At 40.1% G+C, this 18,114-nt stretch overlaps 1 protein-coding gene and 1 long non-coding RNA gene across 3 annotated transcripts in view; both read left to right on the top strand.

Annotated features, from left to right (window-relative positions):
* LOC147643481 (uncharacterized) overlaps positions 1–18,114 on the top strand; it is a 162,682-nt gene that overhangs the window by 100,918 nt on the left and 43,650 nt on the right. The window lies entirely within an intron of this gene.
* Positions 940–6,357, top strand: LOC110176720 (uncharacterized). 2 transcript variants are annotated; one of them, XM_086834184.1, is made up of 3 exons: positions 940–1,164; positions 2,219–2,708; positions 3,686–6,318. In XM_086834184.1, the coding sequence occupies exons 1-3, from the start codon at positions 1,065–1,067 to the stop codon at positions 5,952–5,954; spliced, it is 2,859 nt and encodes a 952-aa protein (XP_086690310.1). In that variant the 5' UTR covers positions 940–1,064; the 3' UTR covers positions 5,955–6,318. The 2 variants fall into 2 exon arrangements, with proteins under 2 accessions (XP_086690310.1, XP_086690309.1); XM_086834183.1 differs by lacking the exon at positions 940–1,164 and having other exon boundaries at positions 2,353–3,087; positions 3,686–6,357.

Genomic DNA, 18,114 nt, shown 5'->3' on the forward strand with positions numbered 1-18,114 from the left:
AAGGCAATGCTGTTTAACATCTTTAGTGAAAATATATTCGACTATCGAGAACAATTTTATTAACCGTATAGTTTGATTGGTATTTATAAATATTTAATGATTATCAATTACATTGAATTAAGATACATTGAAGATTGTATACTATAAAGTCATAACGAGCTCTTAGTAATTGTGAAAATAAATTTTAGGATTCTGTATTCAATGTATCATTTATAAATAATACTATTAATTAATTATACAAATATTATTAGGTCTGCAATTTTATTACATCTTATTAAATTCATTCAGGCAATACACTGTATTAACTATATATTGTGTATTGTTAAGTACTATTAATAAATTAAATTTGTTTTACTGTTGTACAATAATTCAACAATAAATAAATACTAGATCAATTTTTAAGACCCTGTCACAGAAGCTCTCCAAAAACTAGGCACATTCCCTTAGCAAGTAATAGTTTTTCAATAGTACACCTTCCTGAACTCTATATAGGATATACCCAAAGTCCAATTATAAATCCAATCCCAGTCCAGTTCCACCTTAGACCTAGAACCCTTTTTGGGCTCTGGTCTCTAACTACTATAACTAAGTGTAAGTGTGCGCTCAACGCGCATGACCTCAACAATTTGACTTCACTTGAAGTGCGAACGCACATGCAAGCCATGGAACTTGGAGTTGGAGTTCGGAATGGAATGGCTCTTGGCCAGCTTAGAACGGTCCGGTGCGGTCAGGTCTGGTCCTGTTGCGTGCCCAGCAAATGGCAATGGTCAGGACAGGGCTGGGAGCTGGGATGAGGGGGAACTAAAGCCGAGGGGTGGTCGGAGTGCCGAACTGACCCTTCACTTTAGCAGCGAATGTTTTGGGTCAGTGCTCAGTTGCGTCGAGTTCGTGACCAAAGGCGGGCGTACTTCTTTTTTTTATACCCAAAAATTCATATTCATATTCGATATTAATAAATCTACGGCGGCTGTGACTATTCTGCATCGATTCGCCCATTCGATCGGCATGATTCGGCGATTGTCTGGCGAGCTGTGAGAGCCACCAACAAAAATCCGGAGGAAGTCATGGGCTGTGCATCCAGCACTCCCATGGTTGCAACGGCGGGCAGCGAAATGCTGAAAGCCGCCACCCATGTCAAGCAGAAGGGCGAGGCCGCCGTCGAAGGTGTGTGTGGTGTGTGTGTGTGTGCCTGTGTGTGGTGTGTGTGTGTTTTGTTACCAATCCGGACTAGTCATTGGTTTCTGGTTGGCAGATGACATTTAAGAGTGGGTCATTCAAAAGGGAAATTCCAGGCTGCCCACAGAGCGTGTACTTGATATTTAGAGCGGATACTTAATATAAGTTGTTTGTGCAGAAAATGAGTGTTAAGTACAAAGGAATTGTGGAGTATAAATTCGGAATAACAAGCTCTTAATTTGGAATAACTAAAAATAGTAAATTACTTAAAATATGCACAAGTATTTAGAGATGACCCTGACTTTTAACTCGAGTTTTTTACGATTTTAATGTCAAATGACATTTAAGTGTAAACAGTTTTCAATTTCAAAGCTCCGGCAATCTTTCCTCTTTCTTTACTATTCCGGATTAAAAACGAGATGAAAAACTCCTTGACCCATTAGACTTTAATCAATATTTCGTCGAGTTAATTAATAACCCGCAACGAGCCAAAGTGAATGCCACACACAAAGAAATTCGATATATTGCCATACTTAGTATATTGTACGTGGTGAGTGTGCTCGCATTTCGCATTATTATAATAACAACCCACGTAATAAAGGACAATTGGTCAGCGCAATGCGTGCCGCGGAGCCTTTCGGCCTGATTTTTGTTTCCAGAGACCGCAGTGAAAGCTGCTTCCATTACCCGACCATATTTATGTATATATTTATTTATTTAACGCATATGAAGAAAAACGACTTGGTTGCGTGACCGAACCGTCAACGAATTAGAGCAAAACATTGACTTAAAAATATTATACGTACTAGATGAGCACTGAGGGAAAGTGAAGAAAGAAATGTATGATTGGATAAAAAGTATAATACTTTCAATACATTCTAAGTTGCACAATATATCTTAGATAAAAAGAAACTATAAAAAGTATCCTTATCTAATATTGTGCTAACTTTTGAAAACTTTCTTGTGGCTAGTATTTTTCTCACTGTGTAACCCCTCAGGAAATGGCAAATGAAAGTGTTTCTATTTACCCAAATCCTTGTAGACGCCTCTCAGACGCTGACCACCACTCTGGACACGGCCAAGGAGACCGTTGGCACAGCAGTGGCGGGTATTACCAATGAGCTGGGCAATGCCTTCAAGGAGGGAACCCAGGCTCTGGACGAGGCCAAGCATAAGGTGATGGAGGGTCTTCGCCTCGAACAGCCATCACAGGAATCCCAGGAGAAACCACCTGCTGAAGATGGAGGGGCTGCGGCTGCGGTAGATGTTGCTGAGATGAGCTCATCCCGGGCTCCAACACCCCAACTTCAAGCCGATGCGGATAGCCTGAAGACCTCCACACCAGAGCCGGAGATTGAACGAGCTCTGGCCACCGAGGACGAGAGTCCACCAACGCCGAAACCCTCGCTGGAGGAGATGGCACAACTAAGTGCCGAGGTTTCACAGGCACCGGATCCGACTCCAACGGAGGCTTCTGTCAGTGAAACACCTGCAGTCCAGGCTCCGGCCACCGAATCCTCCGCGCCCGTGGAGTAAGTAAGCCTAGAGAGAACCTCCTGCAGCATCGCAAAAAACGTAATCTGTAATCAGTAATCCGCAACCCGTAATCCGTATTCCGTAGCCCCATCGCAAATCCGTAACCTGTAGCGCCACTGCACCTGAAGTTATCGCGTAGTTTATCGCTTATGATTCGTAGTTGCCGTCGTAGAGTCTCGATACATTTATTACTATATATAGCCTAATCATTATATTACTCTTCCCTCTCTCTCTCTCTCTCTCTCTTTTTGATCTTTGTATGTAAATTGTAAATAAACTATCTCTTCTTCTATGTACATATCATATACTCTGCCTTTGTTTAATTGCGATACCAGCAAAAAACTAAAATAACAAGAACCGCAACAGCAAAGTCTTGTACGTAGTATTGTGGTAATATTTCAATAAATATTCTACACAATTATGAATTATGAATTTCGGTTAACCGAAAATGCTTTTGCAAAACTAAGCTAAGGAGGAGTTAAATTTAATGTGATTATAAATATATTTAATCCTTTAAGAGACTAACATTTAATGTATTAAATCTATTATTATTATCCTTACTTACTGTCATGTTTCATGGCACTGAGCTAAGATGTTTAAAATGAAACTTATGGGGGTAATCATAGCCTATTTTGATTCTCAGAATAGAGGACAATCCTAAATAATATTAATATTAAGAACTAAAGAATTTCATGAGCTAAAGCTATTTACTTACTCCGCCATAAGGTTTAATATACTTAAAAGTTTTTTAAGATCCAGAGATAATTAACCTAAAATAGTAAATCAATATAACGAAGACAAATATATAACCATGATCTCTTGAATCTTTTGCAAAAGTTCACTTAACAAAAATACTCACATATTTACCACACATATTGAACACCTCACAATAAAGGACAAACCTTTCAAATCAGCTCCAACTAACACTCCAACATCTTTCTACACCCAACTCCAAACACACACAAACTCTCAGGAGTCGCAAAATACGTCGTCGATTCGTCCAGAAGAAAAAACCAGAAAAGGAACAGGAACAGCCAAGACCCAACACCACCGAATGGGAGAAGTTCGCAGACCAACTGGCCAAAAGCAAAAAGTTCAAACCATATGAGAGTTTCGCCCATAGTCACAACAAGTTCTCTGTGTACCAGGACCACACAAGCCTGCGGGACAAACCGAACCATTACGATGGTCACTTTAGTGGAGGCAACTCGCTGAGTGCCTCCCAGTCGGATCTGTCCAGTGGCCATGTGACTCCCGCTCCGGCAAGACGAGGTCAGCGAGAGTTTGCCAAGTTTGTGGGCTCTGAGCAGCCGATAAGTGTGTCACGGAATAGTTCCCGGCTCTCGAATCCCGCCGCTTCCAGGACCTTTGACTTTAATCCACAACGTGATCGTATTAGTCTTCCAATGGCCACCAGTCGCATCGGTTCGGGAATCCAGAGGTTACCAGCCGAGAGGACTTCCGGTTGGGGTCGTGGCAGACCGGCACCCTTGGAGGAAGAACCCAGCTTTGGCCGGAGGATGAGCTTAGGTCTGGTATCGCAGCCCCTACGGCCGGATAGAGAGAAATTCACGCCCTCTATGCATCGTAGAGTAATGAAACCGATTACACCAACGAAGGAAAAGTCATCAAAGAAGCATCCTTCCAAGAATATCTCTTCCAGAGAGTCTTCCCTCTTAGAGTTTGAGTCCCTAAAAACGGACAAGAGTCCTTCCCGGGTAGCAAAACCTATGACAAAGGATGTAGTACGCTCCAGGGAGCCATCTTGTACGGAGTTCGATTCCTTGAAGGGCGATAATAGTCCAAAATCTTTTGACAAGCAAAAGAAGTCTCCAAAGAAGATCTCTTCCAGAGAATCAACTTATATGGAGTTTGCTTCTAAAACAGTCCCAAAGAGTCCTTTGAGAACTCAAAAGCCTTTGGCAAAAGATATCCTGCGACCTACAGAGCCATCTTACACTGAATTTAGTTCCATTAAAGGAGATAGAACTCCTTCAAGGGTTGAAAAACCTCTGGGAAAGAATGTAGGACGATCCAGAGAGCCCTCTTTTACTGAACTTCAAAACAACAGAAATGAAAAAAGTGTTTCAAATGGACAAAAGACAGTACAGCGATCCAGAGAACCATCTTATTCAGAGTTGAATTCCATTAAATCAGAAAAGACTCCCTCAAGGGTAGCAAGATCATTGCCGAGGAATGTAGGTCGATCTAGAGAGCCTTTATTTACAGAGCTTGAATATCTGAGAACGGAAAAGAATGCTTTACGAGCACAGAAACCATTAGCAACACAACCTCTGCGATCCAGGGAGCCATCTTACACTGAATTTAGTTCTTTGAAAACAGATGAGAGTCCTCTAAGGATAGCTAATCCCGTGGGTAAAACTATAGTGCGATCCAGAGAGCCCTCTTATACTGAATTTAGGTCAAAAAGTTCCAAAGAACTTCAACTTGGTGTAGAAAAATCGTTAAGCAAGGACATTATTCGTTCTAGAGAATCATCTTATTTGGAATTGGATTCATATAAAACGCATAAGGGATCCTCATTAGTAACCAAACCTTTGACCGGGGCTATTATGAGCTCTCGAGATTCATCTGATATTGAATTTGATTCGTTCAAGACTCCCACCAAGCAAACAAAATCTCCCAGCTTTAAGGAACCCATAAATATATCCCCAAAGCAACTACCTCATAGAGAACTTAGTCCAAGTTCTGAAGTCAAATCTTTAGAGTATAAAGACCAGAAAATATCATCTGTAACTGCAACACCTCAAAGGAACAAAGTCCCAGAATCTGTTGCTTCCACCTCGAAAATGCCTTCGCCATCAACTTCGCGTATTTCCAGCGCCAAATCCTCGGACAGCAGTAACACAGATGTGGTAATCCAGCCCATGAGCAACCTTAACCAAGATACGCCCAGTATGAAGTCCTTCTCCCAGTCACCGGACCAAGTGGTGATGGAAGGATATGTGGATTCAGAGCTGGAGGCAGCACTAGCAAAGTTAGAGCTCCTGAGAGGATCCACAGCCACATTGCACTCCCTGAGGTCCTGCAGTCCTGGCCGTCATACTTACACGGCTGCCTCCCTTCTCAGCTCCCGACGCACTTCACCCTGGGTAATGCGAAAGGATTATGGTGGTTCCCTCGTTGGCAAGGAGAGTTCTCACAAGGTGGCACAGCCACCATCCATCCATCAAACACTCGAACGCTGCGATATATGCTCCAATGAGTTTCTTTTAAAGTGAAGTTCGTTATTGAAATTTTGAAGATTTATCCTTGAAATTCTTATAATATTTCAGTTATATTATAAGAACATACTGCCATATAAATATAGTTATTAAAGCTTAAGTCATTATTAGTAAATGAAGTTCAAGTGATAAAACAAAATATAAACCTTGTTAAAATAACCATATGCCTCAGTCTCTTGAAAGTATAAACCTGTTGTATTTTTACCAATAATTAAGAATACTTATGAATGCAGAATCCAGAATTCTATAACGATATACGAATAAATGATATATTTATTCTACAGAAAGCTTAGTTAGCCATACTATATATAATGTTTTATACGATTCTTATAGTAGCAAATAAAGAGATCAAACTTTTACATAACCACCTTCCCAACGATAATAAAAACAGTTTATAGTATTCGTTATGTTTTATAATTGCGAAACTTGAATTGATTTGAGCCAATTCTCATGAGCCCAAATCAAAAAGTGAATCGATTGCAATGGGCCCCCTTGATTTTCCGGCTCCCCTAATTGATGACTTAATAACGAAATTGAAATGTTTATCTTTGCCGTTCACTCAATTATTCTGCCACTTGAAGTTCGCTTTCGGTGGCTGTGGGATAGCAGTTCATTTTACGGCTTACGTTTTACGGTTTCGCGTTCCGTGATTCCACATGGCTTCCATGTCTCCCGTCCGTGACTTAATGAACTATTAACAGCAATGATAGTAATTTGTTTGTACCAAGCCTCAGTCTCAGTCTCAGTCTCAGGCTTCGACTTCGGCAGCGGGGTTTGCGAGTAAAATTGCTTTTGGCCAACACAACAAGTGGTCTTCATGGCACTTTTTGGCAAACAAATAGACAGTCGGGCAAAGCGACATGCAGACAAATGACTACAGTGGATACAACCAGCAGCGGACATATATCTCCGCATGGATATGGCAATGGTATATTTCGCGGGGGTGTTTACCACATCTGTCTGCCCCTCACACCGTTGCACCTGCTGCCGTCCGCAAATTGAGTTTCGGCTGCAGCATCGGCATCTATTTTGGCACGATTTTCGAATTACGTTCATTGACTCGCAAAATGTTTGCTTTATGCCGCAATTAATTTGCCAAGCGGAAGAAACAGTGCCCCAAAGCGTCAAACAAAGAGCTTGGCAAGGTCGAAGTTAGGAACACTCTGGGGGTAAAGTTTGTTACCAGGGATTACACGAATATTAAGTATAAATTGTACTCTATGCTTCAAAAAGTCTACAGTAAAAACTACCTACTTTTACTACCAAGTTTATACAACTTTATAAAGCCTTTCCTTTCTTCCCATTTTAATCATATTTCCTAAGATTGAAGCATACCCTTTGTAAGGGTATAAAAAGCCTCCATTAAAGGTGAGAGGTCTTAGAGTTGAAGGTCTTCTTGTGGCTTGTGGCGTGACATTGAAAGTGAAAGAACAAGTTTTGATGGGTTGCTTTGGCTCACCAGTGCTTTTTCGTTGGCATTTCTATTTTTAATGACTTTTTACATGGCCACTTTGGTTCATTGAACGCAGCCACGCACAAAACAAAACAACAAAAAACTAAAATAGGAGGAAAAAAACACTGCTCGCTAATGATCTATGAAGTGCAAGTGTTTGTACTTTTACTTTCATTTATCAAAAGTGGAGGCGTCATCTCTTTCGGTTCGGCCGAGACAGTGGAAATTAGCAGACGGCAATGCAAGAAATGCATTTTTAGCACTTCATTTTCTGGTTGTTGCATTTACTCACTCGAATGCCATGGCAGTTAGTTGGGTTTTCGGTGGTAAAACGTGCTTTTAATCAAATTTACATGTTGCCAACGTTGTTGTTATATGGTTAGCATACGCACTGTGGGCCGGCGATGGGGAAAAACATTAAAATCGGTGTGTTAAATTGATTTATGCAATTGTTGTTTGGTGTGGAGGGGCGCGGTAACAGCAGCTGATTTGTTTATATGTTTCGGAGGCAGCAACAAGCATGGTAAATCAATAAGTTTATGCAACAGGCGGCGATAAAATCAACGAAAATCACCGAAGACAATGCCTGCCACACCGGGTTAACAGAGCTTCCTGCTACAATTACCAAAACGCTGCTGTTACAGTTACAGTTTCACATTTTAACATTTTTCGACCAGTTTTAACAGGCGCCCGTTGCAGTGCCAGCTGACTTAACAGTGCTCTGTGCGCAGGCGCATTTTTTTTGTCGAATTTTATTTTTTTCAATTAATGTTTTCCCTCCGCATTTCCATTTCAGTTTATGAACGGCAAACGCACTTGTTGCCGCTGCTGGAAAAACGAAATAGCAATCATTTGTTAGGCAAACATTTCTACTTTTCGGCTGCTTTCGTTTGGCCTTTTGCCAACATTTTGCATAACCTGGGTCAAGACGGAAATGCTGGAGGAGGCTGGCCATTAATAATCTTTGGCTCTCGGCTCCTGGCACTTTGGAGCTCTCTCAAGCTCAGCTGCTGCCCATGAAGCTGCTGGTGACTTCTGCTTCTTTGGTGCGTTTTTGGAGGCTTTTGTTTATGCCGGTTGGCTTTAAATAAGCCCAAAGTTAGCAGGCAAAGTCAGGTCCGAAAATTCCATTGCCAATCACAAAAAAATCAAGCAAAACGCTAAAACAATTTGCAATTTTAAGTAGGCAATTCATCATACTTTTTGAATGCATTTACTACTTCTGAACTACAAACATTTATATATTATTAATACAAACATTTCTGATATGGAAACAAGTAAAGAAGTTTATAATTATATTTTTATCTTTCTTAAAAACAAGTAATGAAATTTTAAACTTAAAATATCAAGCTATCTGCTTTTGTTTTTTCTTATGTTTCTTGGCCCTGTGATCCGATCCCATCCCAAGTCGATGTCCCAATCTGATTTTTTTACTTCTTTTTAACCGACCTGCACTCTGTGGTGCTGCACTGGAGGCTGGTGTTCAGTAGCCTCCGCATAATCCAAATTAAATTGTCAAGAGAAATGACAATTCAATACACACAATCTTGTTAAGCAAATATGAAAGAAAATACCAAAACAAAAAGCACTCTGTCATCCCTGCTCTCCAACAAAAGCGGAGACAGCAGGAAAGAGTGAGAGTGAGACTGAGGCTGAGACTGGCGACGGAGGTTCCAAAAAGTGTCAAATTAAACTGTCAGAGCGACTTTTAACCCATTTTCGTGGGCCATTACATAAGCTACTTATCAGTTGATAACTGGGCTCTCTCGGGGTGTTGGAAATACTAATAGGGAAATGGAAATGGAAATGCGAGTGCGTGGGCGGTTGTGTGAGTTCGTAGACTGTGGAGCATGGAACGGTCAGGCGCATAAATCAGCTTGGACATTCAGCCGCCACTCGAGTTCATTCTCTCATGCGTCAGGCCAAACAAAAGACTTGGGCAACGAACTGCAGATGCAGTTGCAGTTGCAACAGAATGCATCGCCACCCTTCCCCCCACCTCATTTTCCTTTCCCCGCCCGAATGTGTGAGTGTGTCAACAGCTGCTGCTGCATATTCTTAACCAAGTGTGTCTAGCCCTACCCAATATATCTCCCCCACCGAAGCCACCGCCTTCGGCTTATATGCCACTGACTATGCCTGTGTCTCTGCCTTCAACTCCACCTCTCCCAGTCGCATTCCCATGTGAACTGCGCTAATTCGTGACTACTTTGTGCTGCGACTGCTGAGGACCCCTACATATGCACATGTAAAAAATACACACCAAGAAATGGTTGAATATATCTCTATGTAAATGTTAATCTTTTGGAGTATTTCAGTAACTTGAAGTGTATGTGTAGAATTGCCTAAGAATATTATGAATACATCTTTATCAACAGTTTTGTTACTCTTCGCATGGCATAAATATGTACATAGTATTATTAAATGATAGTTTAAATATTTTGACTGTTATGCCGTCGTAAAACAAAAGACTTAGGCAACGAACTTGTACATTTTAATGACACTTTTTACTTTGACAATAGTAAAACGTTTTTACTTGTGTTAATTGTTAAAAAAAGCTTTAAAACTAATATCATGTTAATTTAAATAATATTTAATTTTTTCATATTGTTTTCGTCTGAAAACAAAAGACTTAGGTAACGAACTTATTCTTTTTCCTATCATTAATTTTTATTTATGCAAAACTATTTAATAGTTTCAACACAAAGTGAAACGTTATTACTTGTGTTATTTGTTAAAAACTTATAAAATGAATATCATGTTAATTAACTAGCAATAACTTTAGCATAATTATTCCGTCGTAAAATAAAACACTTAGGCAACGAACTTGCAATGTGACTTTTTACTTATTATTTACTTACTTTTACTTTTTACTTATTATTTATATCAAGTTTATAAAATACTCTTGATTTCGAAAGGATAAAGATCAGATTATGAGCTATACGTGCTATATAGTTATAAATATAAATATAATTACAACTCAAAATACCCTAAAATAACTGCTGCAGATCTCTATTCTATAATATTTTTTCTCTCTATGCTGGACAATGCAAAGAACCTATGCTGAAAGCCCTAAAAACCCGCCGTAATCCGCTTGCATCTCCCCTTGGTACCCTGTGAACTAGGGAAACACATCTGTGATAGATTTGAATGACCCACTCTCAAGGCTCGAACCCGAACCCGAACCCGCACTCAGGCTACTGCCTCAAGAGCCTGGCGCTTGTGACTCAGAGATCGGTGCGCTATATGTCCCATTTCGAAGGCGACTCCTGCCCACGCCGCAGGCGCAAACACTTTACTTTTGTTTTCACGACAGTCGCAGTTTCAGTTCCCAGTTGCAGTTGCAGTTGCAGTTGTGCCCCCAGTTAAAGTCACAACAGTCTCCCAAAGTAAACTTACTATATACTCGTTCGATTCGGATTCGATTTTTACAGGGTTTTTCTTCTTCAGCATTCGACAACGTTGTCTGTCTGTCGTCGTCGTCGTCGTCGTTTTCGTTTGTGGTTGTCTGGTTGTCGCTTTCGTAGTCACACAAAGATAGAAATCGCATGACACGATCTTGTAGCCCGAAACAGGCGCCAGTAACCCAGTTTTCAGGTTTCAGACCAACTCGTAAAGCGCCACAGCCACCGCGATGACTCCCTTTTGGCCAAAAAAAAAACCAAAACCAAAACCAAATGAAAATGAAAATGAAACGTTTTCGGGCATAAATAAATAATGACAACAGAGCAGCCACCAAAAAGGGTAAAAACAAATGATCCGCCTGTCCTCCCTGCATTTGCATTTGCTTGCCTTTGCCAAAAGGGTATAGCTAATTTTATAGAGAGATATAAAAACAACAGAATTAAGCTTTAATCTTTATACTAAATATAGAAAGGTAATGTTTAATTCTATAAATCTGTACATAAGTTCTTAAAGATCTACGGATTTTAATGGTTTTATAAATAGATATCGTCTCATTTTAACAGCAATTATTCATTATATTTTCCATATCTTTATATATCACGATTTAATCTTATTACTTATCTAAAATTTAATACACTTTCTTCGTTTCGGTAAGAGTAAATTGGCTTTACTTTACCCACCTAACGATGTCTTGCTGACTGTTTTGTTATTGTTTGTTTGCTGCTTGTTATTTGTTTTGGTTGTTGTTGTTTTTTTTGTTTTGTGTATCTGCGGCATTTTCAGTTTGTTTGTTTCAAGTCTAACAAGCAGCAAACATCGACGTCTGCCCATTGTCTCCGTGTTTTGCCTTTTCATGTGGCATTTTTCTATATTCCCCAGCCCAGTCCCAGCCCCCGAAAAACATGCGCTGAACTTTGACACTGGCGGAGAGGCATTCAGGCCCTCTAGATCTCTTTAGACACAGAGAAAAACACTTAAGTAAATTACTCTTGACAATTAAAAATCAATTTAAATATGGTATATAAGCTAAAGCATCTTTACCAAAACAAAACCCTCTCTGTGTATGGCTCTCCTCGGGAAAAAAGGTACATTGAACTTCAGTATCGACAGGCAGACCCATAAATTGCTCAACATCAATTCTAGCCAAGTCAACGGCAATTTCACTTTCATTGGCAGTCCGTCACCCACAACAACTTTCGGTGATCTGGGAAAAGCGATTCACCCTACGCATCCAGATGGCATCAGCTCCCCCGGATCCTCTCGGCTTTTCGCAACTTTCCGCGCAACAGTAGCCCGGGCGACAGTCCAAGTCCGAGCATGCCAAAAATTGCATTTTCTACAACAAATCAAGGTGACTGGACATCAAGATAAAAACATAACAAACGATTTGACTAAGCCAAATGGTAATAGGCCCGGGCAAAACACAACATCACCGACATCATCAGCGGGAGCAGCGATCGTGGCCACAAGCTCTGGAGCTCCCAGAGCCACTGGAGCGATCGCTCTGGCCGTTATTGTTATTGCCATGGCCATAGTAACCATTTGGATGGAGCTCAGGCTTAGTCTCAGGCTCCAGCTCCAGCTCCAGCTCCAGCTTCAGCTCCTGGCTCCAAATTTGGTGCGAAGCTGCGTTTGTCGCGGGTGCTTTTCTCCCCCTTCGTGGAGCAGGCACAGTGGTTCAAAGCTGAAAGGATTCTAATGGAGATGTTTCAAGTCTAAAATTTAAAGGATTTTTGAGAATAAGAATAGTTTCAAGTCTAATATTCTAAGGATAGTAAGGTATCTTTCTTGGAATAAGAAATACAACCTAAAGTCAAGAAAATCTCAAAGGATTTTACAAATTTGCTAGGTTAAAAGATCATTAATAATTGCCCTATTAATGATTATTACAACTCATATATCATTGAATGCAATTTAACATACTTTATTTTATTAAATATATCTCAATAAAATTAAGCTCAAATTAACAAATTAAAACGTCTTCTTAATAAGACCAAAACTTATAGTTTCTCTATATAGAAATTCTTCCTCTTTTAACCTTACAAATAATCAATTATTCTTTAAATAATCATTCAGTTGACCTTCAGGTTAATAGATTTGAAACCACTGTGCCGCGATTGTCGTGCCTGTCGTCGTCATCATATTGAAATTGAAAATAAGAATCGTATTTGGTAATTGCAATGAAAGCGAAAGGAGTGAAAACATTTCTGCCGCCGAGGCCGTAGGTATGTTATTTTGGCCACTAAGATAGATCACCAAGGATAGCGTCCGAGCAGCGGTCACTTTCTATCTATCGAGCGGTTCAATGACATGGCCCCCAACGCCCCCGCCTTCTATTTCGGATATACATATATATATATTTATTTTTTGGAGTGCTTGTGTGCTACATACTATTACTATATATATATTTTGTTGAAGTGGCCACACTTATCGAGAGTCAGAGAGTCTGGTCCTAAGCCGCTAAGCGGCAATAGCCACATCAAAATGCCAATGGAAACCTTTTGACATTTTTATCACGCATAAGCACCGGCTGAAAGATCGACTCTGGAAGCCCCCAGCAAATGCTAATTGACCTTGACATGCGGAAGATTTGAATGCGACGATATGGCCAACAAACCATACCGAATCGCATCACCCCATGCACTCCCTTGATGCACTTCACCATCAACTCGAGTGGCTGCTGCACTTGGAATGACTTAGGCCTCAGGCTGCACAGAGAGAAATTGTATAATACAGATATTTTTTCCATTAAGAAATATATTTTTGATATATTACAATGCTTAATACTACATAATAAGATCAAACTGATCTTTTATAAGATAAAGTTGTATCTAAGAAGATCTTTTATATGTCGAATGCAGAGAGATCTTATTAACAAAGCATTAATATATACTCCCTTGATATTGACTCAGATTTTCTTTATGTGTAAGTCTGGGTCTTGGAACCCCGCAGCAGGTAAGAGGCATTGGTTAAGTGGTAAGTGGTAAATGTAAAGTGTTGCGGTTGCAACATCATCACCACCGACATCGAAATGTGAATGCATATTATGCAGCGTGTTAATTGGAATCAAAACTGCACTGTGACCAAGGTGCGTGCAGTTCAATATGTTAAGTGCAATTTAAAAATAAATTACTTCAAATTATAACCGAAATGGTTTTCCCAGTGATTAGCCAATCGAATATTAATGAAAGGTTTTTATTAATTTATCATTAAATAAGAAAGGAAGCTTGCATCTTTTTACTACAATTATAATACTCCAAAAGGGTTTCGGGGCAAATTAAATGCATAAGTTTAAATATTTAACTGAAACATAATAAAATATTGTAGTTATTGTAAATAAAGAAATTATCTAGAAATTACCAAGTTATTCCCTTGAAAATGATTATTCCTTGCCACTTATTTGAATATCTTCTTAAAGTGGGTCAACTGCCCGGTCACACTTGAATAAAATGTAATAAAAACAATGTCCAGTGGGGGCCGCACCTGATTAAAAGTCTTGATGAATAAACAACGAAAGTGCAACAACTTTGGGGGCCATAAAAACCGGCAGAGGTGTAACTACCACAGGGGAGGAGGAGGGGGGAAACACTGTCCAGGGGTTGCCTCGGGGGCAAGGCAACGCGACACTTCACCTTCAGGTTGTTCAGGCTGTTGTTTCCTATTATTTTACACGCTTTCAGCAACAACTTTATTTTTGCACCGCGCCATCTTAATGCCTTGTGCTATAAAATGAAATTTTACGCACTAAGCGCGGCATTTAACACAAACTCGAAAGACTCTCCTCAGAGGCGGGGAGACATAATAAAAGTTGGGGGGAAAAATGATAAAAAAGCTAAAACTATACCAAAGACTGCCCACCTGCCACCGAATTTCACTCTGCGATGTTGCAAATGTGACATGTTGCCACTAAAATTGATAACTCTATTGCCCATTTCTGTTGATTTTGCTGACGGCGACGGTTGCTCGTCAATTGCTCACCTGATGATTGATTCTGCTGATTGCCAACGAGTTTTGCATATCGCATTTGCATTTTACATTTTGCATTTTGCATTTCGCAGTCAGCATCTCTGCATATTTACCGCGACCAATTATAATTAATTTCCCTGGCTTTCACGGGTCCAATGCATTTTGTCAACATCAACCAGTGAAGGAGAAACATCGAAAACGAAAGTCCCAGCACCATTTACTGGCTGACTGACTGACTGACTGACCGACTGTCACCGTTTCAGGTGTCCATTCATTCATTACCTGTCATAATCGATCGGTTTAGGGAAGCGCCAAGGTGCCGAGAGTTGATAATGGGTCTGTGGAAAAGGTATTTTTGTGGAGCTCCGCAAAAGATGATGTCTCAATTACTCAAAAGTTTAGAGCAGGGTAAAAGCATAGCCATTAATATACATAATGGATTTTCCATAAAAATTGAGTCACAGGTAACACAAAACATAATTTAGATCAATGATTCTTATTAAGTTTTATATATTACATTAAATTTATTACTACGCAGAACCTCGAGGACATTTAACTTCTTTTGACAGACTTGAATAGAATTAAATATAAAATTAACTTAATTTATTACTCCTTTTAGAGGCAAACCCATTTACCTTGGTAGAAACTCACAGAACTTTCAATTTCCTTGGGAAAGCAAATTGCATTCCCCATGTTCAGATTGCAGGGAGAGAGAGTAGAGCTTGATCTGGAGATGGCAATGGAAATGGAAATCCCAAAGACCTTGTCCATCAGTTTGGTTGTGGTGAATGTGAGAGTACTGACCTGCCCCTGGCCCCCAGTTCCCAGTTCCCAGTTCCCAGTGACTGACTGTGACTGTGACTGGCCGGCAGGGAGATCAGTGATCGGGGATCGGTTGGAACCGAGCCTTAAACGGATTTGCAAATGCGACTTGCGAATGGCGAGGCTTCGTTTCGTGCCTAAAACATTTTGCATAATTTGTTTTGCTCACTTTTCTATGTATTTCAAAGCGTTGTAATTTGATTGCGTTGTTGATTTTATTATGAAAGTTGCGATTCAACAATAACAACAGACCGATTAGCATTGCTCACTTTTCACTAAAGTACTTGAAGAAAAATCTATGCTTTGGGTAAGGAAATGAAACAAATCCAAGGAGATTTTTAACTTTAACAAATCAAGTTAATATAAGGATCTTGAAATTTGTTGAATATATATATTTCTTTCTGTGTATACTGACTCACAGTTTCCAAATTTGTATTTCTATTTTGTGTTATGTTTTTTTTTTCTAAGCTGAGGGTGCATGTTGCCAGCAATTGAATAAAAACCCTTTTCATGTTAATGCAACATTTGTTGCTCTGTCAGTCGCAACTCGATATATATATATATATATATATAGTATGTGTGTTTATAGTATATAGACTAGCAAAACCGACACAATTGGCGGCTCTTTGGCTTTGTACTTGTCTCTCCTTCAGTTGGCTGCTGCAGTTGTTTCCTATTAACGATAAAAATCACATGACACGAACTGGTCGCCGGCGATCTGGCTTCGTTTTCTGCAGTTTTTCTCTGGGCCGACGTGCTTTTTGTCCCCGATCCCGATCCCAATCCCGCTTTGCTTTTGGTTTTTGGCGCCGGCGCCACTAACCCACTTTAAGCCCAGTTCAATCCGGGCCCAATTCGAGCCTGGGCTGGCCAATTATGCCACATTATGGCCAGTTGAGTGCCGCCGTTATCGCCATGGAATGACAGGATGCGGCCAATTGGCAGGGCCAGGGCCAAAAGCTGGGATTACGCAACGTCAACGTCAATTAAATCAGTTTTTACTCCAAATATTTTAAGCCAATGTCAACCGAAGCCGCACCGAGAAGATATATTGTCATCGGTCTGCCCATCGCTCGTACGTACGTACACCTTTCTTTCCCCCAGCTCGATCTTGGGCCCATGCCTGATTGAATTTATGGCCACTCCAAAGGGACTGCGGATCGAGGCCCTCGGGCTGGCGGCTCTGGGCTCTCGGCTGGGCTGGGCTCTGACTTGGCCAATTGTTTACACAAAACTTTCACAAATTAACCCAACCTGTGAACTGAAAAACTCAAAACCGAATGCCCGAAAACGCATCGACTCGATTAAAATGCTGCAAACTTAATTGGGGGCCCCAGTTTTGTCGCACATTCTGGGTGGCCCAAGTCCAGGTTCAGGCACAGTGGTTGTAATTAAATGAAACCGAGTTAATGGTGATGGAATTTTGATATTACTTATTTTTGAGACCCATTAAATGGGGCTTGTTCAATGTCATAGGTAATTGTAGCCAGCTGAAGCTCAGGTTATTAATAAGTCGGTTTCATATATATGGTTTAAAGCATTAATTTATTTTTGAATATTTTAATTTAATGCAGCACTTAGAGACACTTAGAAATAGTTGGATATTAGAAGTAGAACTAGCTATTTAAATGGGATAGAACCTTAGTAGAGGCTTTTAAATAACCTTTTAGAATGGATTTAGGGAATGCTTTTAAATGCGACTGCAATTAATTATAGTAGGATACATATGAAGTGTGTTTATTTTATTATTATTTAGTCTTATTAAATAGTACTTACATTTCCGTTTTTTTTTTTTTTAATTCATTCAGTCATACATATATCTAATCTATATATTGTTTTGGTAATATCTTTTAAGTTATTTCGTTAATTTCTTGATCATTAAAAGTCTAAGAAATTAAAACAAAAATATTTGCTATTTTGTGTTTGCTTTGAAGACATTTTATTCTATTTTTTACCCATCAAATTGCAATTCAAACTGAGTTAAACACAAACTACATTTCAATAGGAAAATATTATTATATTTATAATATTATATTTTTGAAAATACACTCTTGTTATGGAGAATAATTATTAAAAATATCCTTTAATTGCCACTGTGCATCCGTGTTTATTTTTGGTCTTCCTGGACGCGATTTCCGCCTTCCCCTGCGGCCAGGAGCAGCAGCTGCTCGGTCAAGTGCAAGTGGCAATTTAAAGAATCGGATCGGGTGGGAAAGGAGTCCGAGGAGAAGGCCTTCCATGAGCACCAAGTGTCTCAATGTTGGCGCCCCCATATGCGCCTGATAATTTCGATTGCTCCAGCTCCTTGGACAACCCCAGCTCCAGAGGCAGCTCCAGATGCAGCCTTTCGTGGCTGTGAAGAAAGTTTTGCCGGCTCCTCGGCATCGTTTCATGTGACTGTTGTTGTTTTTGTGCCATGTTTCGAGTACGTACGCGTAGTAAGTGAAATGAAAAGTGCATAAATCTGGCGAGCTGGCAGTTCGCAGTTCGATAAGAATCGAAAAGCGCGAG

The sequence above is a fragment of the Drosophila serrata genome, unplaced genomic scaffold, assembly GCF_035046125.1.
Source record: "Drosophila serrata isolate PLE 108 unplaced genomic scaffold, ASM3504612v1 contig_272, whole genome shotgun sequence".
Lineage (NCBI taxonomy): Eukaryota > Metazoa > Arthropoda > Insecta > Diptera > Drosophilidae > Drosophila > Drosophila serrata.

Excerpts from the sequence above, each read along its gene's own strand:
- LOC110176720 (XM_086834184.1), top strand. The coding sequence starts at position 1,065 with ATGGGCTGTGCATCCAGCACTCCCATGGTTGCAACGGCGGGCAGCGAA. Across the intron at positions 1,165-2,218 it reads GGGCGAGGCCGCCGTCGAAG|ACGCCTCTCAGACGCTGACC; the intron begins GTGTGTGTGGTG and ends AAATCCTTGTAG. Across the intron at positions 2,709-3,685 it reads GAATCCTCCGCGCCCGTGGA|GAGTCGCAAAATACGTCGTC; the intron begins GTAAGTAAGCCT and ends ACAAACTCTCAG.